Source organism: Eumetopias jubatus, unplaced genomic scaffold (genome assembly GCF_037043125.1).
Source record: "Eumetopias jubatus isolate StellerSeaLion01/CBP00866 unplaced genomic scaffold, mEumJub1_p1.0 scaffold_7, whole genome shotgun sequence".
NCBI lineage: Eukaryota > Metazoa > Chordata > Mammalia > Carnivora > Otariidae > Eumetopias > Eumetopias jubatus.
The window spans coordinates 145,982,312-145,999,605 of NW_028274813.1; the positions used below are offsets into that span (position 1 = coordinate 145,982,312).

General features: G+C 44.7%; 1 protein-coding gene across 4 annotated transcripts in view; it reads right to left on the reverse strand.

Annotated features, from left to right (window-relative positions):
• Nucleotides 1–17,294, reverse strand: part of CYFIP1 (cytoplasmic FMR1 interacting protein 1) — a 118,097-nt gene that overhangs the window by 76,314 nt on the left and 24,489 nt on the right. For all 4 annotated transcript variants that reach the window (XM_028087284.2, XM_028087285.2, XM_028087286.2 and 1 more), the window contains 2 exons: nt 1,246–1,368; nt 1,081–1,170 (listed from right to left, as the gene is read on the reverse strand). In XM_028087284.2, the coding sequence (XP_027943085.1) occupies nt 1,081–1,170; nt 1,246–1,362 (207 nt within the window). In that variant the 5' untranslated portion in view covers nt 1,363–1,368. The remainder of the gene's footprint in view (nt 1–1,080; nt 1,171–1,245; nt 1,369–17,294) is intronic.

The window sequence follows — 17,294 nt, forward strand, 5'->3', positions numbered from 1 at the left end:
TACCAAGACCTGTATTGCCATGAGGCAGCTGGTGATGCTGCAGTGAAGCACTGTGGTCACAATGACCAGCCGAAACATGGCCATGGCTTCTGCTGGCTGGACAGGAGCCAGCACAGCCCAGGGCACCTGCCACAGCCACTCACTATGCCTCAACTCCACTCACCCCTCAACAGCTTGCTGGCAGTGCAGACCCGAAGCTGGGAACGGGGGCCAGTACAGGGCAGAGGCACACAGGGTCTTCAAGGCCTTACCACCAAGCTACGGAGAGCCTCTGGGCTCATAAGACTGAGGCAGCTCTGTCACCCCTAGTGCAGGGGAGGAAAAGCTGGAAGTATTTCTGCAGTACTTAAAATCCAGAGAGAGTATCCATGCAAAGAGACTGCCATCATTTTTAAACTGCTTTAGTGTCTACTCCTTTCACATTGTTTTCTTTGGTAAAAATGGTAAAAAGTGCAGAGATGCCCTAAAAATGTCAACTACAATTTCATCATGTTCTTAAGATGCTTTAAAATGTTTACAACTTTTGATCCAGTAACTTCACTTCTACAAACCTTGCCAATGGGAATAATGATGTGTTTGGAATGATAGTCATCACTGTATTTTTTATTACAAAGAAAAAAGGGAAACTAAGTAAACATGCAAAAATAATTAAATTGAGGAAGTTTACAAAATGGAACTAGACAGCTATTAAAAATTACTTTCTCTGGCACATTTTAATGACATATGAAAAGTTTGTGAAATCATTAAATTATCTAATAATGATGCAATTCATTCATGCAATCTGAATCACATTTAGAGTATAACTGTGTGCATGAGTCCAGGTATAAATAATGAGAGAGAATGGACTCCCTCCAAATGCTGACAAAGGTTTTCTCTGGGCCATAGGTGCTCAATTTTCAGAAAGAATGTGTATTATTTTTATAATAAAAATGAAGCCTTCTCTAAAAATATAAGGCATTTTCACCCACTTTCCTCTCTTTTTCCTTACTACATATCATATCAGAAGAACACCAAAAGTGTACATTTGCCATCATAGGTACTAGTCCCCCAAGGAAAACAAAAACATGCAGAAGGAATTACCATGCTAGAATGGACAGTCGCTTGTTCAATATATCTTGCAATACCGGTAACAAATGCATTTCTGTCTTCAAAGTTAGTGTTGAAATTTGGCTAAAAGGAAGAGAAAAACCATCATGTGGAGGTCAGCATTGTAGGCAGGGCACCCCACTGCCGCCCAGCACAAACCTGATAGAGCAGTGAGGATGGTGGGGGCTCAATGCAGGGCTGCTGGTCAGGCAGAGGCAGCTCTTCCAGGAGGTCCACATTGGACAGTGCATCCTCCAGCGTCACCTGGGCCGCCATCTTGGCCTAGAACAAAACACAAAGCCACCTGTGCTGTGAGGAAGGGTGGAGATACTCTGACAATCATTCCAAGGTGGGGAAATCAGACCCCCACTCGCCTGACCCCTCTTGAGGGCAATGAGGATGGCTAAGGTGATCATGGCCAATCCCTAGGTTCTGGCATCTCTCCTAGGGCTTGCTGGCAAAGCAGTCATGATGTAGCCTCTCCTGGCCTCCAGGAGTGTCACAGTGTAGGGTACATGGACCACCACACATACTGTTGCTTCCTGTCACCCTTCCCACCTTGGAGCCATTGTCCCTTGCAGGCTCTCTGGGAGGGTCTGACAACCCCTCCTCATGGGGCCAGAGGAGGGAATGTCCTCTTCAACACTATGTCTGCCCAAGGAAGCCAGCACAGACTCCAAGTGGGCAACAGTACTTCCCTGCATACAGACACTTCCCAGATGGCTCCTCTAAGCAAGGTTACACACTAATGATAGAGATGGAAAAGTTCAGAGCCCTTCCTCCAGGGACAGCCTGTAGGGACTACTAAAGTGAGGGCCAAGGGCTAACATGAAACAGGGACTGAAAGCACAAACTCCGAGGCCAGCGCAGGGAAGCACAGAAATGGAGGTGGGTGTTACCTAAACACATCTGTGCCAGCTCCAGGGGAGAGGACGCAGCACACACCAGCCTGCCTCCTGCTGAATGCTGCTCTGACCCTGGATGGGATACACGGAGTAGCAGCTCTGGCCCCAGAGCAACATACCAAAAAGCACTGACCTCATACGGGATGGGGGGCAGGCAGCTCTCACCCAGACAGGATACGGGGGGCAGCTCTCATCCAGACGGGACTCGGGGGGCAGCTACATGTACTATGAGAAGGAAAGAGCAGCAGGCAGGCTGGCGAGAACACTAAATGGGAGAAGCACCCAGTTGCTCCTCCCAACACTGGGCGCCAGACAAGGTGTGGGTGTAGAAGTGCATGGTGGAGCAAGTTACTAAACCCCCAGCTACTGGCTGGAGAACCCAAAAGGGAACCCCAGGGCACCAGAAAGCCCCAGGAACAGTGTGGAGAGGAAGAATCTCAGAAGAGCAAGCCCATAAAGTTGCTTATAAACTTTGAGCCCACCCCCAAGCTGTATGTGTATGAATCTGATCCTCTCACACCCCAATCTGAGACCACAGCCAGCTCCCAGATGGCCACAGGCAGCGCTCATGGGACAGATCCAAATGGCACTGTGGAGGCTCTGAGAACAGAAATGACACTGAATCATACCCCAGAGAAGGCAGGTCAGAACCACAGCCTAAATTGAACCAGGTGGTTTGCCTGCTAAAACAAAAAATCAGCATTCTCCTTGGACTTAAGACCCAGAGTCCCATATGTCCAGTTGCAGCCCAAACTACTCAGCACACAAAGAACCAGGAATGTCTTAACTCCTATAGGAAAAGATTAACAGATGCTAACAATGAAAGAACACAGACATTAAAATTATGTACCAGAGTTAAAGCAATGATTATGAAAATGCTCTAACAAACAATGATAACACTCCCAAACTGAAAGAAAAAAATTGAAAGCCAGGGGGAAAAAAAAGATACCATATAAAGAACCAAATAAAAATTCTAGAAATTTTAAAACTAAAAAATACCATACTAAAATTTTTAAAACCCCCTACATGAGCTCAAGAGCAAAGGAAAGATTCAGTGAACTTGAAGACAGAAAGATAGAAATTATCTAATCTGAACAACAGAAAAAAGGTTGGAAAAAAATGAGGAGACTCACAGCATCTTTGGTACAAGAGAAATGGTCTAATATTTATGTCATAAGAGTGCAAGGGGTGCAGAAAGTGGGTGAAAATAATGGCCAAAAACTTCCTACATTTGGCAGAACTCTCGTGTAAGAATTCAAGAAGCTTAATGGATCCCAAACAGGATAAACCTAAAGAAATCCATACGAGACACATCATAGTCAAACTGTTACAAACTAAAGCAAAGAAAAAAAAAACTTCTTGAATGAGTAAGTCACAGGAATACAAGGCACAGCATTAGGATTAGTCAATGATATTGTTAATAGTGATGTATCGAGACAGATGGTAGCTATACTTGCGGTGAGCATAGAATAATGTGAAAACTTGTCAAATCCACTAAGTTGTACACCTGAAACCAGTGTAACATTGTGTGTCAACCATACTCAAATTTTTTTTAAAAAATTAACTTGTAAAAAAAAAGAAAAGAAAAATATCTTGGAAACAGAGAAAATATGTATTGCCTACAGAACAACAATTTGAACACCTGTGTACTTCTCAGAAACCAAGGAGACCTGAGAAAGTAGAATGACACTTTTTAAGTCTGAAAGAAGTGTCAACACAGAATCCCACATCAAGTGAAATATCCTTCAGGAATGATGGTGAATTAGGAATATTCTCAGATGAAGGAAAACAAAGACTATTCATAGACAACAGGCTAATCAAAGTTCTTTTAGATAAAGGGAAGTAATAATCAGAAGGACTTGGGACACAGAACAAAGCAAAAGCAATCCAAAGGTTAAACAGGGAGCAAAGATTCCTCCACAGCTCTTTAAACAATGTTGAGGAGTTGAGGGTGCCTGGGTGGCTCAGTTGGTTAAGCGACTGCCTTCGGCTCAGGTCATGATCCTGGAGTCCTGGGATCGAGTCCCGCATCGGGCTCCCTGCTCAGCAGGGAGTCTGCTTCTCCCTCTGACCTTCTTCCCTCTCATGCTCTCTCTCTACCATTCTCTCTCTCTCAATAAATAAATAAAAATCTTTAAAAAAAAGCAATGTTTAGGAGTTAAAAGCAAAAATTAAAAGAGTCTAATAGGGTTTTGCTGTCTATAAATGTAATATGTAAGAGAACTATGACATTAGAGGGGAGGCAAAAGGACCTACATGCTGTAAGATTTCTATGTTCCACTTGAACTAGTGAAATACTGATTTGAAGTAAACTGAAAAGTTAAGCGTGTGCTTTATAATGCCTAGAGCAACCAATTAAAAAAAACTATGAAAAGCAATATAACTTATGAAAAGATCATATATAATAAATTAAAATGGAATACTAAAAATGTTCAGGCAACCTAATAGAAGGCAGGAAAAGGAAGCAGAGCAATGAAAAAAATAGGGATCCTCTTTCTGCTATTTAAGGACATAATGAGAAGTTGGTGTCTGCAACCTAGAAAAGGGTCCTCTGATTCTGTGACCAATTCCAATGGGTGGCTTTTTTCCCCATACCACCAAGTAATTCTTGAATGCCAACTGGGTGTCCTACAATTCAGCTTCAGATACCAATCAAAAGCCCAGGTCACCTGTGCTTCTGACCAACCAGCCATAAATCAGAGGTTCCCATGACCCCCTCATTGGGTTCAATTAACTTGCCAGAGTGGCTCACAGAACTCAGGAAAATGTTCTACTTACTAGATTACCAGTTTATTATAAATGATATAACTCAGGAAAAGCCAGATGGAAGACAGGTATAGGGCAAGTTATGGGGAAAGGGTGATGAACTTCTATGCCCTCTCTGAGTGCTCTACACTCTTCCCAAATGTCCACATATTTCATCAATCCAGAAATTCTCTGAACCCTGTCCTTTTGGGCTTCCTTACATGAGCATGAATGACTGATTAAATCAGTGGCCATTGGCAAAGGATTTAACCTCCAAGGTCAGGAAGGTGGGATTGAAAGTTCCAACCCTCTAATCACATGCTGCGTCTCCTGACAACCAGCCCCCTTCTTAAGGGGCTTTCCAAAAGCCACCTCATTAACCATAAACTCAGGTGTGGTTGAAAGGGGTTTGTTATGAATATCAATATCCTCCTTACCACTTAAGAAACTGTAAGGGTTTTAGGAGCTCTCTATCAGAAACAGATAAAGACCGGGGTGTCTGGGTGGCTCAGTCGTTAAGCATCTGCCTTCGGCTCAGGTCGTGATCCCAGGACCCTGGGATCAAGCCCCGCATCGGGCTCCCCGCTCCACGGGAAGCCTGCTTCTCCCTCTCCCACTTCCCCTGCTTGTGTTCCCTCTCTCACTGTGTCTCTCTGTCAAATAAATAAATCTTTAAAAAGAAACAGATAAAGACGAAATACATATTTCTTATTAAAAGCAGAATATTACAGACCCTCATCAGACAAGACGATGCTGGGACCCTGACACCCTGACCTCAGACTTCTAAGCCTCCAGAACTGTGAGAAATAAATTTCTACTGTTCATAAGACAAAAAAAAGTGTGTGTGTGTGTGTGTGTGTGTGATATCCAAACATATCAGTAATTACATTGATCATAAAGAGTCTAAACAGGGGCACCTGAGTGCCTCAGCGGGATCAGGCTCCGTGCTCTAGGGAGTCTGCTTGAGATTCTTCTTCTCTCTCTGCCCCTCCCCCTGCTCACTCTCTCTCTCTAAAGAGAGAAATAAATAAAACTTTAAAAAAAGATAGTCCAAGATGGCAGAGGAGCAGGAGACCTTAGTTTTGCCTGGTCCCAGGAATTCAGCTAGATAGCTAACCAATCATTCTGAACACATGTGAGCTCAACTGGAAGAAAAGAATTGCTGCAATTCTACAAATAGAAAAGCAACCACTTTTCTGCAAGAATGACAAGACAGAAAAACTCACTTCAAAAAAGAGAACAAGAGGCAGGGACTGCCAGGGACCTAATCAGTATGGACATAAGTATGATGTCGGAACTAAAGTTCAGAATAACGATTATAAAGATACTAGCTGGCATTAGAGGGGAGGCAAAAGGACCTACATGCTGTAAGATTTCTATATTCCACTTGAACTAGTGAAATACTGATTTGAAGTAAACCAGAAAGTTAAGTGTGTGCTTTATAATCCCTAGAGCAACCAATTAAAAAAATTGAAAAAAGCATAGAAGACACTAGAGAATCCCTTTCTGGAGAAATAAAAGAACTAAAATCTAATCAAGTCGAAATCAGAAAGTCTATTAACGAGGTGCAATAAAAAATGGAGGCTCTAACTGCTAGGATAAATGAGGCAGAAGAGAGAATTTGATATAGAATACAAAATGACGGAGAATAAAAAAGCTGAGAAAAAGAGAGATAAGCAACTACTGGATCATGAGTGGAGAATTCAAGAGATAAGTGATACCATAAAGTGAAACAATAGAATAATTGGGATCCCAGAAGAGGAAACTTAAAAAAAAAAAAAGTCTAAACACACTAAAAGCCAGAGATTGTCAGAAAGGATGAAAAAATCCTGACTTAACTATATGCCAGCTACAAGAAACTCACCTCAAATATAATGACATGTTGAAAGTAAAAGGGGAAAAGATAAACCATGCAAGCACAAGTTCAAAGGAAGCTGGAATGGCCGTGCGAGTAGTAAACTTCAGAGCAAGAAAACTACCAGGGATAACGAAGTGGACTGCGTAATGACAGAAGGTCATTCACCAAGGAGACAGAACAATGCTCAGTGTGGATGCATCTAATAAGAGGGAGCTTCAGATTACACCAAGCCAACATCAACGGGACTGAAAGGAGAAGTAAATCCATAAGTGCACTGGTGACAGCAACAATTCTGTCCTTGACAGGAAATCAGCCAGAAGAACACAGGGGAACTGAATACCGGGACCTAGTGGGCCTAATGGGCATTTACACAAAACTCCTCTCGACAACAGATCTACTCTGTATGTTTCTAACTATAAATTTAAAATGTAGCAGGTAATTTTTCAAAATATCTGGTCTTTTTGTAGACAAGGAAAATGGCCTTTTTAAAAACTTCCATCATCAACTTCCTTCTATCATCAGGACTTCCTGTTCTGCGTACTTACGAAAGAAGACGCCCAGGATAGCAAAGCACTGAGTAGCAAGGGCTGGTCGCCCTGGCCACTGCCCTGCAAATATAGCGTGGGGAGTCCCAGTGATGGCTTCTGAGGCAGCAGGCTACCAAAAGACATGCCTCCTATATATCCAGCCCTGAGTCCTGCTTTTGGCCCTTCGCATGGCCAGAAACCACGCTGTGCCAGGAGAGGCCTGGGGGCTCCTGCAGTCCTTCCATACCCTCACACCACCCGTGCAATTGGTCAATAAGAAAATGGGTCAGGCCAACCACCTGGGGCAGCCACACTGCCCATGTGACCAGTCACCTTGGCCTCCTGCCCAACACCCATAGGACCCTTCCTCCTCCCCCTCCTCTGCCCACAAGAGGCCACCCTCAGTGGGGGAAGAGGCAGCGCAGGGGGCTCACAGACAGGGTCAGTGACACACTTAACTCACATCCAAGGAAAAACATAAATGCTCGACTTAATCCAAATCAGTATTTAAGGACACTTTTCTCATATAAAAATAGCAATATCTGTGTGGTACACACACACAATGAGATATAATTAATAAGGAAGGAAATTTTCACGCAGGCTACAACATAGATGAACCTTGAGGACATCATGCCGAGTGAAATAAACCAGTCACAAAAGGACAAATAATGTATGGTTCCACTTACGTTAGGTACCCAGAGTAGTCAAAATCATAGAGAAAGTAGAATGGTGGTTGCCGGGGGTTGGAAATGGGGAGCTAGTGTTTAATAGGTAGAAAGTTCCCGTTTGGGAAGATGGGAGAAGTTCTGGAGAGGACAGTGGTGATGGTTGCACAACACCGTGAATGCACTCAATGCCACTGAACTGTACACTTAAAAATGGTCAAAATGGTGAATTTGATGTTACAATTTTAAAAAATCAAGAACAAAAAAATAGCAATATTTATTGCACATAAATCAGAAAATATGGAAAAGGAAAAAAAAACCATAATCTCCCCATCCCCCACAGAAAGAAGATAATATGATACAAACTGTTTTATAAGCTGCTTTTTTTCTTCCAACTTCCATAATAATGTTCAGGTTGTTGAACATTCTTCTGCAGCACCTTTTTAGCTTTCTGTGGACCACTGGCCAAGGCCCTGTTGTAGGTCACTGCTGTTCTTTCCCATTTGTCACATTTTCATATTTCATCTTTTTCAGTCATAAACATTCCCCAACAAACACTCTGCCATGTGGAGTCCTACAGTTGCCATCAACATGCACACACACAATCCCAGGGCCCCACAAACACTCTCATGTCTCTCCATCCTGTGCATCTTCCACAAATGTGTTTCTGCATGGCCTCTGCCTCAACCACGTTAAGGAAAGCTGGGAATAGTCAGCTCTGGGTCCAAGTCTCCAAAGTCTCTGTCCTGACTTGTTCTTTGACACTTCACAATTCTACCCCCAAGATTTCTTTTAAATCCATTTACTTTTCTCCATCTCTAACTGCCACCACCGCTCTAGAAACGAAGTCCATGCTCACTACAACCACTCTGGCCACACTTGCCACAGAAACTTACCCCTTCCTGCCTTGTCCCCTCAGGCCCACTGGGGTTTCCTCCTAGCATGACATCTGCCTCAGCCTCTGGTCCCCTTTCCTGCTCACTGCCCATGCTGCTTCCAGCCCCCACAAACCCTGTGTTGTATCCCCAAGACAAGGGCCCCTCGTCTGCCTAGCCACTGCATGCATGACCCATGCGGCAGTCTCCACTGCACCTGACGGAGTGACGAGACTTCATAACCAGCTTCCACAATGCCAATGCCCAAAAGCATGATGAAATGACTTATTCGGAACGGTGCTCAACCCCGCCAGTGCTGCCAGGTGGGAACTTACAGTTTAACAACTCCATCACATCTCTGTCTTCACCAATTCAGCTCACATGAACATGTACAGAGACATACACCAGTTGGGGCCTGGTCACAGCAGGATGGCTTGTGACCACAAGCACAAAGGGAAGCGCATGTGGGAACAGAGAGAGAAAGCGGCCATCTGCAAGCCTAGGAGAGAGACCTAGGAAGGAACCAACCCTGCCGACACCTTGATCTCAAACTTTCAGCCTCCATTAACTATGAGACAATACATTTCTGTTGCTTAAGCCATCTGGTCTGTGGTATTTGTTCTGGCAGCCCAAGCAAACTAACACAGAGCTAAGAATGAGTCGAGAATTGCCCCGACAGGGTCCCTCTGCCCTTGCACCGACTGGCTGCTAAAATCCACCAAGTGCTGTTATTTTTTGCTCATGAAACAATGCATGCTCAGTGCAGAAAAAGCAGATGGCTAGGAGTAAAACAAAGGCCAGTGGACTGCTTGAACCTCATTCTCAAAGAGCTAGCATAGGCACTTCTGATGTGTGAGCCTCCACACCCCCTCGCAGTAAACGGACTGCAAATAAGGCACTCTCCTTGGTTTACACCATCAAACAATGTCAAGTCAGGCTTTTCCCCATTGACTCCCTATTGGCAGTAGTTCCCAGCCCTCAAGTTCATCTCCAAGCTCTACAGCTTGTCAAATTATAAAGCTGCCATTTTAACAAACCATTAGCTAACTGATTTTGTAAATCTAACAACTTTTTAAGATAAGATTTCAAAGGATGTATTGAACGTACTTTGTTGTTCTTCCAGTGACTGTTCAAATCCCCTGAATCACTCACAGGGATCCTCTTGGCTCAGGTGATACCTATGCTCTGGATAGCTACTCAGCATTTTCATCACTGGTGGGTGAGAGCTGGCCAGCAGTCGGAACTAGGAAACCCTGCCCACTATGCTGTGTGCCCCACTTACCCAGCTTATTCTTTCACTCAGGCTGTGTCCATGGCATGACCCTGGCATGTGGACCACATGCGCATGTGCTTGAACTGGAGAGAAGGGTAGCAGGGGAGGGCAGGGAAGGCTGTGCTGTGACAAGCTAGAACACTCTCAGCCCCGTGAGACCCCAGCTAGGCTACTTCCTCCCCCCACGCCCCATACTCCCTGCCCTTAGGTGAGGCACTCCCAGGACACAGGGACGTCAGGTGGGAGTCAAGCAACCACAGGCTGCTCACTATCAGGAACAGACTCACGCAGAATGGAGGCTCAGGTCTGTGCAGGGCAAGGTCTTCAAAATCTTGTTGGCATTTGCCTCCATAAGAGGTATCTAACTGCAGACTCCCCTCTCCCACTGTGACACAAACCACCACCCTGGGATGCATAAGTCCCCCGCACACAGCCTCGACGATGCTGACAGTGCAGCTCCTGAGCAGAGCAAACCAGGGGCATCCCTTCCTTTCATCTCCCACCTGGAGCTAGAGCCCAAGGATAATGCCCCATGCACCTAAGGTGGCCACCACAAGTGACCATCAGGGGACCCTAGGTGGGGGTCAAGCAACCACATGTAGACAGGAGGCTGGGGTTCCCAACACAGGGCTGCAGGGCCTCACAGCTGCCCACTGGAAAGGCAGTGCCCACCCGACATGCTGAAGGCCCCGCAGCTGCTGCTCTTTTCTCCCTCACCTGGCAATGTCTGCCCTTGGCCTGAGAGTGACTCTGACATCTTCTCAACAAGTTGTCCCCTCAGCCGCTCTCAATGTGGGGCCATCACACCTTGACAGATGAGCAGAGCAAGGCTCAGAGGCCCCACTACCAGGGCAGGGACAGAATCACCCACCCCATTGCCAGGGACTGTGTTCCCTTGGGTAACCAGAGGCAAACAAAGAGGTCAGTAAAGCGAGTTTTACAGGGGTAAGTGCAGGTGTTAGGAAGCAGCAATGGAGGGGGGGCCTTATGTTTTAGGAGATGAGAGGATAAACTTCTATCACCATAGAGCTGTATTTCTGATCTATCACCATTCCCCTAGCACTGTTCTGGAAACAAAAAACACTTGAAAACACTTGGGTGAAATCATTTGCATGTATTTGGAAGAAGGACATTCATCTACCAGTGTAAAAGAATAAAACTGAAGAGCAAAAGGAAATAAATGCCAATAAAGGTTGAACCTAGAGACGACGGACATGAGGTTGAGGAGGTGACTCATTTAGAAGGATGGCTTAAAAACACTAAGAGAAACAGCTCAAAACAAACAGTAAGCAAACTGATTCTGGTTACTTCTGTTTCTAATACAGAGCCTCCTTAAAGCTTTAGCAAAGCAAACATTTACCTCCAGTAGGTCTCACATACTCACAGAGGAACTCAGCACAAGTTCACCAGATCTGTAACTTTTATCAAGGCAAGGTCTTACCTAGATAAATTACTGTCCACAAAAACAAAAATGAAATTAAAACTGTTATACTAGGTACATGCCTATTAATAAATATTAAGTTTCCAAGGGCCAGGAACCAGACTATCAGTAAGATACAATGGCAGCTAACCCAGTTCAGAAACAGGACTAAAAATTGACCCCAAAGCCCTGAGGGTCAGGCCGTAACATGTGTGGCAATAGCTAGCACTGGATGCACCAAGGAATGGGGCACTGGGACACGACCTCAGAGGCCAGAAGCTGGGGACTCAGGGGTGAGTCGAGGTGGGGGCAGCACTAGTACCATGCACACATGGGGTCAGAGTCCAGCACAGACTGAGACCCAGAGCCTCCCTCTGGGGGCATCTCCAAGGAGTGTGGCCCAGTGTCAGACACAAGCCAAGTGAAGGTACGTCCTATCCAAGAGCCAACAAGTGGGAGCTCTGCACTGAATAATCTTTGCTTAAAATAGAAACTGTCAGGGCAGCTCAACACCAAGATTACAAAACACGGTGAAACCACAGGCAGGAAAATGCAGAACTGATCACTCTGGTGCCCATTTAAGCATCCCGCCTGGGGCACCCATAGTGAGAGTGCTGTGCATGTGATTCCACCCCCAGCCAACATGATCAAAAGGAGTCTTCTCAGCATTTTTAAAACTTTTATTTTAGAAATTGCGAAGTATTTTGCTCATCAAACTCCACAATATAACCAAACAAGAAACTATGAAATGATTCTGCTAACATGTGTAAGATGAACACTGATTTTCTTCCTCTTCTATATGCAAATAAAGTTACTTCCCAGAAAAGTAGAAATGTCCAACATTTTTGTGCAATCTGTTCACATGTAAAATAAATCATGTGAGGAAGAGAAGCATACTTTATTGAACCTTGCCTTTCTCTCCCACATTTTCAAACAATGTGCTTTACTAGGTATTTACCCAAAGGATACAAAAATACTAGTTTGAAGGGATACATGCATCCCTATGTTTATAGCAGCATTGTCTACAATAGCCAAATTATGGAAAGAGTCCAAATGTCCAATGACTGATGAATGGATAAAGTGTGTGTGTGTATACACATGGGCGGTGCGTGCGCACACACACACACACACACACAAACACACACACACAGGAATATCATTCAGCCATGAAAAAGAATGAAATCTTACCATTTGCAACGACATGTGGATGGAGCCAGAGAATATGTATTATGCTAAGTGAAATAAGTCAGTCAGAGAAAGACAAATACCATATGATTTCATTCATATGTGGAATTTAGAAAATGAAACAAACACACATGGGGGCAGGGTGGGGGGGGGAGAGGCAAACCAAGAAACAGTCTCTTAACTAAAAAGAACAAACTGAGGGTTGCCAGAAGGGAGGTGGGTGGGTGGATGGGTTAAATAGGGGATGGGGATTAAGGAGGGCACTTGTGATGAGCACCAGGTGATGTGTATAAGTGCTGAATCACGAAATTTACACAGTATGTTAACTAGAATTTAAATAAAAACTTGGAAAGAAAAAAATTAAAAATAAAACAATGTGCTTTTCTGTATCACCAACTAGCATGGACTCCAACTTATTTCTCCAGATTAAGGGGGGAGATGGAAGGGTAGGGACGGGGCTGCTGTGATCACCAGGCAAAAAGCTACTAATTAAAAACCAAACATAATTTTCTAGCCAAGCTTGAGTGCTAAAGAAATTCAGTTGTTTTAATGAACAAAAACTTCAAATTCGTTCTCAAAAGCAGCACTAGTCTCTTTTACAATCACCTCAAAAGAACTGCTGCATTGACAGAAACAAAATCAAGCTTGCTTGAAAATCACAATAAGGTGAAGTCTGAGATGGAGTCTGCTTGGGAATCTTGTATCTCTGGGCTACTCCCTCCAGGACATGCTCTCCAGTGCCGTGGGGTCTCCCCAAGACAAGAGCTGTCTGTCAGCCTCCTGAGCACCCTCGCCCCCTCAACCCCTCTGCAATTCCCTGCTACAGTCCCACTCTGTTGGAGCAGCCCCTCTAGTCTAGAGCACTCCCAATCTGCATGCATGTCTACCGCTCTCCTTTTTCACTTCTTTTAACTGCACAAAGTATGACTCTGCTCATGTTATTCTTCTGCTCACATTTGCACAGCTGTGGCTTTCAAACCATGTTCTGTGAAACCAAAGGAAAGCACCCCTGCTTTTAGCTATTTTATATAATGGTACGCCTCCTTGGATTTGTATGAAGAAACTACTCTGACGCTAAAATAATCAATCAATAAAAGGCAGAATGGGCCCAGTATTCCAGAGTAAAGTCTTAATCCCTGAGGTAAAGTCAAGGGCCCTCCTCACAGCCCGCAGCTGCCCTTCCTCAGTTCCCTAACACCCAGGCCCAGCCTGACACGCCTGTACTGTGCTCTCCCACTCTCATGGCCCCATGTGGGTCCCTTGGGAAAATGGAAATGCTAAAAATGGCCCCCCAGCCAAATGCAGGCACATAGGTAAGCACCACAGAACCTGATATAGTGCCGTCTGACAGATGTTCAGATTGGGCAGACTCCCCATGGTGGGGTGGTTGTTTTCCTCCATGGTTTGGGATCCAGAGAGACAGCATGGTCTACCAATTAATTACTGGATGTTTCCTCATGTGAATGTGGTGGTCCTTCATCTTTCACATAGAATCCAGTGCATGTTTAAGAGACACCAAAGGAAGACAAGAATTATGTCCAGCTGAGTATACCTTTTCTAGTAGAATATACCCCACTGTGGCAGTCTCTGGTGCTCGGAGCGGGGGCCACATCCAGGACCCAAGCATCACAATGAACTCTGGGTACTGTGTTAAGCAATTGGTGAGGAATACCACTGTTCATCATTGTGACTGGGTGTTCTCAGCCTTCTCAATTCCTGACTCACCTCCCTTATCATGTGACATGCTCTGAAGGGCCAGATCCTGTGGGCACCTCAGGAACATATCTCGTGAGGATCAAACTTGTGAGGCCTGCTTCTCCCTGGCCTTACCTGCAAGTGCTAGGCCAGCTTTCAAAGTTCTCCTCCGAGGGCAGAGAAAGCCACAGGACTATGACCAAAAGGCACAGAAGTTGCAGGGTCAACCTTCACCAGGCACCCCACACCACTTGAATGTGCCCTTTCTTCTCTCCTTGTCCTTCCCCTGATCCAGCAAGGACCCTGACCTCCCACATCCCCATCTAGTCCGGGTGCAGGTGGGCACAAACAGATTCTGAAAAGCTCCCCAGTGGTTCTGGAGTAGTCTGGTAGCAGCCCAACCTCCTCCCACTCCAGGAGCACCCCTCTAGGGGCTTCAGACTGGCAGTGGCCCTGGGCCCGACTCCACCTGGTACCCTCTGAGCTCCTCAATGGCATCTAGCCTGAGGTCAAGACCCTGACCTTGGCTACCACCTTACCTACACCCCACTCCCCAATTTCTACCAAGCATATTGCTGTTCAAGCCACTCAGGCTGAAAGTATCCACATCATCCTGCTGTCTTTCTCTGTGCCCTGTGACCCCACTGTTACCATGGAACAGTTATCCCAAGGGGTCCTGGGACAGGCAGGAGGCTTCCCCACAGAGATGCCAACCCTGTAAGCTGGGAGGGAACTCAGAGGAGGAGATCTAGCTTTTTGGAAACCAAAATCCTGATTCTTACAGCTGGCTACCTCCTAGCCCTCTCCAGAACTGCAGGAAATCTGTCCAGGCTAGTGAAGCCATCAGCTGGCTCTTAGTCTCAATGGGACAAAAGCAGAGAGCAGTTCTTTCACCGAGTTCATGCATTTCTTCTCCACCATCACTAAAACTCCTGCACAGCCCAGAAACTGAAGAAACTTAGGAAGGAAACAAACTAGTGTTCGGCCCCCAGGAGTGCACCAGAATAGGCCTGTCCTCCTAGCCTGTCTCAACCTCAGTTCCTGTAAATGTGGACCTAGATACTTCCTGCCCAGGTTGCATCACCAAGAACCCTCCATGCTGGATGGCAGTCTTATCCTCATGTACAGTACAGCCTCATAAATGCTTGCCAAGGATTCGGACCCTTCATGTTAACCATTGTCTAGGCAGAAAAGTCAACATGTTTTCAGATGATTTTCCTGGCAGAGCATCCACATCCAATGCTGCAAGTGATGATCCAAGAATCCCACTTCTGAGTGGAAGGAAACAAAGGAAACAAAATCACTGACTCAAAAAGATATATACAGCCCATCTTCACTGCAGCATCATTTATAATAGCCAAGACATAGAAGCCACCAAGAGGTCCATTGACAGATGAATGAAGATGTGGTACATATATACGATGGAAAGTTATTCAGCCATAAAAAAGAAGGAAATCCTGTCATTTTCAACAACATGGATGGATCTTGAGGGCATTATGCTGAGCGAAATAAACCAGAGAGAGACAAATACCGTACAATCTCACTTATATGTAGAATCTAAAAAAGCAAACAAAAAAACAAGTTCAAAGATATAGCACAACAGATTGGTAGTTGCCAGAAACAGGGACTGGGGGATGCATGACATAGGTAAAGGTGGTCAAAAGGTACAAACTTCCAGTTATAAAATAAAGAAATCACCAGCATGGTGACTATAGTTAATAATAATAATGTATTGCATATTTGAAGGTTCCTAAGAGAGTAGACCTTAAAAGTTCTCATCACAGGAAAAAAATTTTCTGTAACTATGTGAAGTGACAGATAGTGCCTAGACTTATTGTGGTGATCATTTTGCAGTGTATGTAACAAATCATTACGTTGTATATATAATGTTGCATGTCAACTATATCTCAATTACAAAAAAGCTGCAGGTGGATTCAGGTGAGATGCCCTCCCACAGGGTCCCACAAACAACAGACTGGAGCCTCAGCACAGCATCCAGAGATCACTTTCATTTTTACAATTTAGTAAGTGGAACCATATCTAAATGTTCTTTTAATACGCATATCTGTTATTGTTATTAAGGCTGAATACATTCCTATACAGTAACCCGTTGGGTTTTTTCTTCCTCCTTGTGTGACTTGCCAGTTTGATTTGTTTACCTCTTATTTCGTCTTTCAAAATGTTGGCATTTTCCTTATCAATGTATAAGGTGTTCACTATAGCAATGATTAAAGACTAAAGCCGTGTGAAAGTTGCTGCAAACATTTTTCCCAGATCAGGCTACTTGCCTTTCTTTCTATGCCACATTTTCCTTTGAAACTCCAGTTTTAAATGTTTATCATATTGACCTTTTTCAGCCTTTTCCCATTGGAATTTCCTCTTTCACTTCTAAATTTACACAGAAGAACTATGCCAGCCCCGCCCAAAGAAAGAAGCAGTTTCTAATCCACGGCCCCCATCTCAGCAAACTGCTGACCCACTACCATAAGTCAAACACTGCCCATCTGAGAAAAGTTTTGAGGCAATAGTTAATTCCCAAGCACTAACCTGAAAGTAACGTTGAGATCCACAGAAAGTTCAGTAAACTTTTATTAATGGTAGCAGTTTTTTATTGGACCTCAGATACACAATAATTCTTAGAGCCTGACCAGCTTTCAACTTAGTTATGTTAACAATGCCATGACCACAGGTGAACCACCATCCACAACAAAAGCTGGGGACCTGCATGTGATTCATGCAGACACTACGGAGGAATCTATTCCCCACTTTCTTTTATACAAGTGGCATCTCATCTATACATATTCTTTTTTTTTTTTAAAGATTTTATTTATTTATTTGACAGAGAGAGACACAGCGAGAGAGGGAACACAAGCAGGGGGAGCAGGAGAGGGAGAAGCAGGCTCTCTGCGGAGCAGGGAGGCCGACGTGGGGCTCAATCCCAGGACCCAGGGACCACGACCTGAGCCGAAGGCAGATGCTTAATGACTGAACCACCCAGCCACCCCTCACCTATACATATTCTTAAAAGGCACTTTCTAAATCTAATCATTATAGGGGTGC